Raw genomic sequence first — 8,736 nt, forward strand, 5'->3', positions numbered from 1 at the left:
TTGGTTTGTGGGTTTTCACGGCCGCACGCGGGGCGAGCGCAGGGGACGGGGCTTGGCTCCGTTGGCGATGCTCAGCCTGCAGCAGCTTTAGGCACAGCTGTGTAACAGAGCAGGATTGATTGGGCACAGATCCCATCCCCGTTTACAGTGTCGGGTTCTGATCGCCTGTTCGACTTGATCGCAGTTCGGGTACTGACGGCAGAAACAAGGTGAGACATGGTGCCTGTTGCGTTGGTTGGCTGAGATGGAGAACTGCACAAAATGGTTGTTGCAGCCGTTCTGCCCCTGTCTTTCCCAGGAGACAGCTCTGGAGTGCCATTTTGGGACAGACAGGACGTTTGAAGCCCGGTGGGTGAACTCCTCTGCCGTGGAGTGCGTACACGTGCTGGTGAGTTGGAGGGCGAGGCCGCCAGCCCCCGCTCCCCCGCGGTGTGGGGCAGGTCCGAGGGCAGGGGGGGTCTTGCCCCCAACCTCCCACCTGGGCCGGGACCCCAGCACAGCACTTAAGGCAGAAGGCAGCCTCCCCTCGCTCTGCTAAAGACGAGCCCCCCGTCCTGGGGAGCGGTGGTCGGAGGAGCCCCGGGGGGGGGAATGTCAGTCCCTGTAGCATGTGTATGGAACCTCACGTTTTACTGGATTTCCTAAGCTTTTGTTTATTTGTGTTTCGTGTGCAGCTCCACACAGCAGAAAAAAGCCAGCTCTTCCCAGTGAACCTTCAGCTGAAGGACAGACCAGACAGATTTATCGACAGTCCGGAGATGATGACAGGTCTGAGCTGAAAATATTTTTATTCTGCTCTTGTCTGCTTAGCTTAAATGACTGAAGCCCTGTCCTGGTTTATAGAGCTGGGAGGGACACCATGGCTTGGCCGGGCACGGCTCAGTTCTTTCTCCCAGGCACACGCAAAAAGCCCCACATTTACCCAGAGCCGGAGCTGTGCCAACGCGTGCCCGGAATCCAGATGCCGTGCTCATCCCCTTCACACCCGGGGAACGCCAAGCCCCGTCCTTGAGCACAGGCGGCGGCCAAGGTCTCGCTGTCCTTGCGTGGGACAGGGTCTGCTGGTGCTCTGGGCCACAGCAGGGGTGCGGGGTCCCCGGGGCCGGGCAGGAATTCCTCCCGGAGGAGATAAGGGCCGGGGGAGGGCTCTGCCCTCAGCTCTCGCAGGAGCATGGCATCACTGTTCAGCACGCTGTAAAAATCGAGGGGTTTTTTTTTTCCTCTTGTGCTGAGAAAGAATAAAACGTGCAAACCCATTTCACCCCTGTCCCACTCCCTGTCTCTGGGAAGAATGCTCGGGTTCCCAAAAAAGCCATTGCTACATCAGCAGGCGGAGGCAGGCAGGGAAGGAGGGGGACGGAGGGTTGCCCCGGCCGCGGTGTCGCACCCCTGGCCAGCGCGGCAGCTCTGGGCTCTCTCCCCGCTCCGCAGCCTCAGCTGCCGATTTACCCCGGTGCTAATGAGAACCAGATGCCCGAGGAGGGGTTTTCCTTTGGAGTGTTGCGGTGACGGGTAGAGAGGCGTTAGCACCTCAGCTGCGGACCCGGGATGAAAAGGTTTCCCGGGGTAAATCCCAGTGCGTAATGGAGGCTCGTCCGGCAAAGCGTTCCACCCTGGGAAGTAACCTTGGGAATGCCAGCATGGGCAGGCACGAGGCATCCCGTCCATGCAGAGGGGGATGCCCGTGGCTTTGAGATAGGGAGGCAGCCCCGAGGAGAGGGGCGGCAGAGCCGGGCTGAGGCTGTTTGGGTGTGCGAGGGAAGACGACTCTGTTCTCCGCGGGGGCGTGCTGGGAGCGGGAACGACAGTGGACGGCGTGTGGAATCCCCTCCCCTCCGGCGCGGAGAAGGAGCTCGCTTGGGCAGGCTGTGTTTGCCTTGATCTGAATTTGCCAGAATATTTGGAGATCCCGTGGGACCGTTGGGCTGCTCCGGCTCCTCCTCGCCTGCAGCAGATTGGGGCGGGTGAAATGAGAGAGGCTGGCTGGCAAGCAGAGACAGAGATCTGCTGGGCCGAATGCAAGCGTGGGCATCCCTCGTGCTGCAGGGATATTCCTGTTGTTAGCATTGATTATTTCAAGATTCGTTAGCTTTTATTGTAAACGGTGCTTTGGGAGTCCGCTGAAGGAATCCCAGCTCTTCGCTGTTGGGTGGAGAACCAAGGGGAGCAGCTCCCTGGGGGGACCCCGGGTGGAGCGGGAGGAGCGCCTTTCTTTGCGGAGAGTGGGGGGCACCCCTCTCGTCACCCTGAGCACAGACCGAGGGCTGGGGGTGTTGTTGGTGGCTTATGAAGCCCTTCGAGACCCCCCTGTGGGCAGGGGTGCAAAACGTAGCAGTTCCTTTGGTTTATGTTCCCCTGCAAAGGCTCCCCTGGGGAGAAGGGTGTGAAGGCGACGTTTCCTGAGCGCTCCTGGCTGTTCCGGCGGCGGATACCCGCGCTCAGCCACAGGAGTCTTTAGGCTGGAGAGGAAACGTAACCTGGGGCACCAGCTAACGAAGGGGGGAGAGCGGCGCGGGAAGATGGTGTGGGAGCTGAGCTGGGCAGATCTGAAGGGACGAGCCGGTGACAGGGGCCCCCGGGCCGCGGGGGGGGGGGGGGGGGGGGCGGGAGGCTGTGAACGCTGCCCCACGCGCTGCAGCTGCCCGATTTTCGGCGGAGTCTGGGAGCACCGTGATTGCTTTGCTAACAGGCTGGAGCCAGCTCTGCAAAGCGGCGTCCCCGGTGGATGCTGAGCGTTGGAAACACGTAGCATAAATTGACGAAAGGTTCGGAGTTTGGGTGGTGTTTGTTTTTCAAGGGAAAGAAAAAGGAAAAGAAAGTGCTAAATTATATTGCAGTGAGAACAAGCACCCAGTCCTTCTGGGAAATCTCCAGGATGGCAGCCAAGCGCTGCCTCGTCTTGCTGTGCGCGCAAGCTGCTCTGCTCATCCTCTGGATCTCAGATGTTGCTCGGATTCATGTAGCCGGGGGGGCTGGGGTGTGGGGGGGCACTTGGCTGCCTCAGGCTAAGCCGAGCTGTGAAGGTCTCGGGCCAGGAGCTCACGTTTTCTGTTGTCTCCGTTGGTTCAGTGGAGGTGTACAACTGCGCGACCGGGAGCGCCGACTGCTCCCAGTGCCTGGGGAGGGAGGACCTGGGGCACCGCTGCCTCTGGAGCGAGGGCAGCTCCAGCTGCAGGCTGCACAGCGAGCACCCCCACGCCTCGGACCTCTGCCCGGCTCCCGAGATCAAGAAGGTGAGACCCGAATGGAGCGCGGGGGGTGCACGGGGCACAGCAGGCGGCGCGGGGCAGCGGAGGAGCCGCGCTTTGTCCCTGGCACGGGACGGGGTCAAGAGCAGCACTGAGTTATTCCCCGGCTTTCTGTGCTCTTGCACCCCCTGATGCCAAGGACACCTCGCTAGTGACGGGATCCGACTTCCGTCGTGCCGGCGGGGAAAACACAGCACGGTCAGAATGTCCCCGGGCTCCTGGGGCCGGTAAAAGCGAGAAGTGTTCGTAGGGTGGGCTGAAGGGTTGGTATCAGGAATAGTGCTTGATGGAGCCCAGCTGAAGCGTGAGCCCTGTCTCCAGGCGCACGGGCTCTGCAGTTCTGCGGAGATGAAGAGTGGCAGAGGGGTCACTGTGCATTTCGAAATGAGCTTTATTTAAATTGTAGCTGAATGAATGTTTGTTGGGGGCATCTGGATCTGGGGTCCTGCGTAAAGGTGAGGTATGAGCCAACAAATTTGTCCCTGATGAGTGACAAAGAACGGACACAGAGCAGGTCTTAAAGTGAGCTCCCAGGGAAAGGAGAAGCTGGAGAGGCAAAACAGCTAATGCGACCATCAGAATCGGGGAGGGTATGGGATTCCCGTTCCTAGGGAGGGATGGAGCAATGGCTGCGAGACCGTGTGGAGGGACTGAGGATCCCCATCGCTTGCCTCTTCCTTCCTGGCACTGTGGGAGGGGGGTGCTCCCGTGAGCCCGTCCTTCCCCGGCACTCGTCAAGCGTTATCAGCACCTCGCCAGAAAATCGTGGAAGGAAACCACAGTTCAGGTCACAGAGCATCGCAGGACTCTGCCGCTATTTCCGTAGCAAATATTAGCTGGGAAACCCAAACCCTCCAGAGTCACGCGAGCACGCCAGCCCTCGCAGAGCCCTCCTGGAGGCGGGGGACGGCACAGCAGGCGACGGGGGGCACGGAGCCTGGCAGTGGGTGCTGATGGGGAGCAGCCTTCTCCTCCCGCAGCGCCGGACTCGTGCTGCACCCCGGGGTGCCGCAGCGCTGGCGTCTCAGCCACGCTCCATGCATCGGGACACTTTTTGTCTTGTTTTTGTCCTGAAAGGCCCCGCTGTGTTCAGGACCACCCTTACAAGAGTGATGGTAGGACCCTCTTCCCGGCACACCAGCGCCCCTCCTCTGGGCTTCCGAGCCCCTGCGTTTGTCCCTGCCCCAGCTCCATCGGAAGCTGTGGTGTGAAGGAGTGTTTGCCCCAGATGTGCTTGCAGCTGGAGTCATCCCTGGACAAACGCCGGCACCAAACCCAGTGGTGGCCTCTCGTTTGCCAAACTGCAGCCAGGGCGGTGTGCGGGTGGACGGCCGTGGGGGAACCGGAGCGTCGGGAGCAGCTCTGCCTTCTGCTCGGGCGGCCGAGTGGGATGCAGGCACGGGCTGAGGGGTGGAGGCAAGAGGCTTCCCCATGGTTCTCCTCCAACCTCTCCCTTGGTGCTGCAGATCGAGCCGCTGCGTGGGCCGCTGGAGGGGGGCACCCTGCTGACCATCCGCGGGAGGAACCTGGGCCGACGCTTCAGCGACGTCCTGGGTGCTGTCAGGATAGGCAGCGTGCAGTGCACGCCGCTGCCCGACAGATACCTCGTTTCCGAGGCGTGAGTGCTGGGGAGGAAGCCCCCGTCCCCTTCGTGTCCCCTGCCCGTCCCTGTCCCCTGCCCATCCCTGTCCCCTTCATGTCTCCTGCCTGTCCCTGTCCCCTTCATGTCTCCTGCCCGTCCCTGTTGCCCCGCTCCCACCCACTATCCCTGGGCCGACTGGCACACTGGGCCCCGGAGCAGGAGCGGGGCGGTGACCTGGCGTGGGTGGGACGCGGGTGCCCTCCTCCAGCCACGGGGTGGCCGGTGCTGCCCATCCCACCCCCGTGGCAGGCGCTGGGCAGGGGAGGAGGGGGGGGGGGCGGCGGCGGCGCCAGCCATGGGCTCTGCCCTGGAGGGGCAGCAGGACCACTGACCTCCCCTTTCCCGCCCGCAGGATCGTGTGCCAGACCGGAGAGGCTGTGGAGGCGTTCTCTGACGTGGTGACAGTTAACGTGAGCCGGGAAGGGAGGTCCAGGGAGCGATACTCCTACGTGGTGAGTAGCTGCCTCCTGGATGTTCCTCTGGTACTCCTCGCCCTGATGCTCCCCGTGCCCCTGGGACAAGCCTGCAGCCCCCGCTGGCTCCCAAAGGATCCACGGCAGGAAGTGCCGGGGTCCTCAAGGCACAGCGGACGCCGTTCCTCCTCCAGCGGTTTGTCACCTGCCCCGCCTGTGTCATTGCTTCTCCTGCCCCAACAGGAGCTCATTTTTCTTTCTCCCCTTTTGCTAAAACACTGTTACAGCCTGCGAGGTTTTTTGAGACTTGCAAAGTCTCTTTGTGCCGTGGAAGTTACGTGCTGTGGGTTCACAGTATTTAGAGCCGATGTTTTTTGCTGCAGAGATTGTCTTAGTTTTGCATGAGAATAAGGTGTAGGGCTTAGACCTGAGCTAACCCCGTGTCATTATGCAAAGAAAAGCCCTTCATGGCTTTGTGCTGCGCCATCTCACAAAGGTGACTTTCATCTCTACAAAGCTGAAGGAAATCCATGCAGCTCCTCTCCTTCCTCCAAGCACCTTCGCCTCTGGCCAGATGCCGTTCCCAGGCAGCCCCGCGCGTCCGTGCTGTTTGCTCAGCACTTCTGTGCTTGTGCTGGGGAAGAACAGCCCATGCCGCGGCCCAGCGGCTTGGAAGAAGACGTGAGCCCCAGGAAACAACGTTGGATTCCTGGTAGCCGTTGTGAGGAATTCAGGGCAGGACCGTGGAGCATAATCCCCCGCCCCGTAGCCGATCGCCTGTTTGGTGTTGCCTCCAGAGGGGTTTGCGCAGAGCGCCCCAGCACAGGCACGGCACAGCACGGGCACGGCCCCATGCCCCGACGGTGAGGTGAGGGCGCTGCCAGGCTCGCCTCCACTGTGGTTCCCAGGAGGACGTTTGCTCGAGGACCCATTCCCACCGTTTCCAGGTGTCTGTGTTCACACCCAAAGCGTCTCGGAGACCCAGTGGTCTGGCGGAGAGGAGGGCACAGCTGGGGTACGGCCCAGTGACGGACCTTGGGTCTGGGATTTCTCCAGCGTCGCCATCGGGATGTGTGTGCTGACGCGGCCACGTCCTCTGTGGCCGGGCCAGTTGTCCTCTTGGCAACGGGGAGAAGGGCCTGGAGGGTGGGAAAGGGCTGGGCGGCTTCTTCACCAGCTTTCGGCACGCAAGGAAGAGCCCTCTCAGGAAACACCTGTACAAGCGCCAGCGCTGAACAAAGCACGGGGAGCAAAAGCGGTTGCTGCACTCAGACCGGGTCCGCGACGGCTCCGTGCTGGCAGCTCCCGAGCCCGCTCACGGCGAAGGCTGTCCCCCCGGGGAGTGGCAGAGGAGTCCTTGTCACAGCGGGTGGCACAGCAGAAAGCTGTCCCGCGTTGAGAGGCTTCTCCAGGACATTGCAGCAGGCTGTGGATGAGCTGAATTCGCCAAACGAGCTGGGTTTGCAGAAGACGCAGCGAGGCGATCAGTGCTGGCACCGGGCTGGGCGCAGTAGCCTCTGGCTCTGGCTGCAGGGAAGAGCTGGAGGGCTTTGGGGAGCGTGGATAATCCTCGCTGCTGCTGTCGTCACTGCAGATTTGAATGCATAGGTTGGGGCCAAGGGCTGGAGGCAGCTGCCTGCAGACAGTCGGAGAAACACGAATGAACAAAATGACTCCTGTGGAAATGGGTAATGATGAGAAACCAGAGGAAATGGCCATAGAGCAATGAAGCAGCCTGAGGGTAGGGCACAGGCAAGGACAGCCATTAGTGAGCCTGTCTGTGTGGCTGGGGTCGGCAGGGAAAGGCGTTAGCCCCGGGCGGTGCGGAGCAGCTTCGCCCTGCGCTTCCGTCTGCCTCGCTGCGGTTTCGCTCTGCGGCTGCAGCGAGGGGCGGGCGGCGAGCGGGCTTCAGCCGTGCTCCGCAGCCCGGCGGGCCTCGTGCCGACAGGGTGCGCGGTGTTTGACAGGGACTTACCAAGCGCTTATGGAAGGGCCTTGAAATAATTATTTGTTCTGCCCTTGGCGTCCTCTTCAAGCGGGAGCGGGGAGGCTGCCCAGCAGCCCCTCCTGGGCGCTCCGCATAGCTGGCACGGGGGCTCAGCGCCGCATTAGTTTTCAAAGCCGCGAGCTCATGAATCTCAGGAAGACTTCCAGGCGCTGCAAGAGCAGATAACGTGCGTGCTGATCTCTGCTGCGAATGGCCAGAGGCAAAGCAACTTCCCCCTCCGTTCCTGTTGCCTCGAGAGGTTCAGATGTGAAGCTTCCTTAAGAAGGAGTTTGATATTCAATTCTCTAGACCCAGGTGGCTGTTTTCATAGTTCTCAAGGCCATCACCCGGCAGGGCTTTAGCATTACCATTGCATTCCGAAGGAAATGGACCTGGAAGGGCAGAGGTGGTGGGAGCTGGAATGAATGAGAAATTTCCTTCTGTTGATGGACTTTGAGCTGCTGCCAGCTCTGGACCCTTCTTTGGAAATCTCAAGGGACTGGTGGGATCCCGGGCTCCAGTTTGGGCTCAGGTCTCCTTTATTGCCAGAACTGAGGGAGTGCAGAGGGTTGCGGAGGTTCTGTGTGATCTCACTCCTCAGCACTTGCACCTCTCTCCTTGCTCTGAAACCCTGCCAGCTTTAGTAGTGCTGCTGCTCCGGAGCCTCGCGATACTGGGTGCTTGGATTTACTGAAGCAGTTCCCACGTGCAGTGTGGAGCATCCACATGTGCATTTGCCAGGCTAGAAAACAGATTTCCCCTTTGTTTTTAGCTTCCTGTGGTGCAGTCCATAGCCCCCCTGAACGGCCCGAAGGCTGGAGGAACCAGAGTGACCATCCGAGGCAGCAGGCTGGATGTCGGCTCCGAGCTCCGCGTCCTCGTCAATACCTCCAAGCAGTGCACGGACCTCAGGTGGGACGGGGCTGGGGGCTGGCACTGAACGAGTGACGAGAGCCAAAGGGTTAGGAAGGATGACGTTGGCCTCCGGGAGATCAGGAAGAGCTGGGGTTTGGGTGGGGGGCACCACTGCATGCTGCTGCTCGCCTTGGAGCCAGCGAAGCGTCCCCACCGCCCCGCTTGGCTGCCGCCTGCTCCGCTTCCAGCGCCCGTCAGCCTGGCACCCCCGAGCGGTGAGGCAGGGCGGCAGTGGGGGTGCCTGACACCAGAGAGGGGCGAGTTGCTTTGGCAAAGCGATGGCCTTGGTGTTGCCATGACGTGGCGGCGGTGACCAGCAGCAAATGAAGTGTACCTCGCACAGTTTGCAGGATGCTGCTGGCCCCCTGGTCTGGGACCAGGACCAAAACCCTGGGAGAGAAGCAGACATGGGCTCCATCCCCAGGTCTCCTGGAGGCAGAAGGCACCTGCGTGCCCAGGGTCCCACTTCTGCGGCTGCTCGCTGGTCCGAAGGAACCCCCCCTCCTGAATGTTCCTAACTCATCAGCAGGA

At 61.2% G+C, this 8,736-nt stretch overlaps 1 protein-coding gene across 1 annotated transcript in view; it reads left to right on the forward strand.

The window, feature by feature from the left end:
- The window catches only part of PLXND1 (plexin D1), a 56,390-nt gene that overhangs the window by 14,602 nt on the left and 33,052 nt on the right, over nucleotides 1–8,736 (forward strand). The window contains 6 exon segments of the mRNA XM_009633821.1: nucleotides 299–388; nucleotides 675–768; nucleotides 3,070–3,233; nucleotides 4,715–4,866; nucleotides 5,243–5,342; nucleotides 8,063–8,202. Coding sequence (XP_009632116.1) covers nucleotides 299–388; nucleotides 675–768; nucleotides 3,070–3,233; nucleotides 4,715–4,866; nucleotides 5,243–5,342; nucleotides 8,063–8,202 — 740 coding nt within the window.

The sequence above is a fragment of the Egretta garzetta genome, unplaced genomic scaffold (assembly GCF_000687185.1).
Source record: "Egretta garzetta isolate BGI_Z169 unplaced genomic scaffold, ASM68718v1 scaffold332, whole genome shotgun sequence".
Classification (NCBI taxonomy): Eukaryota; Metazoa; Chordata; class Aves; order Pelecaniformes; family Ardeidae; genus Egretta; species Egretta garzetta.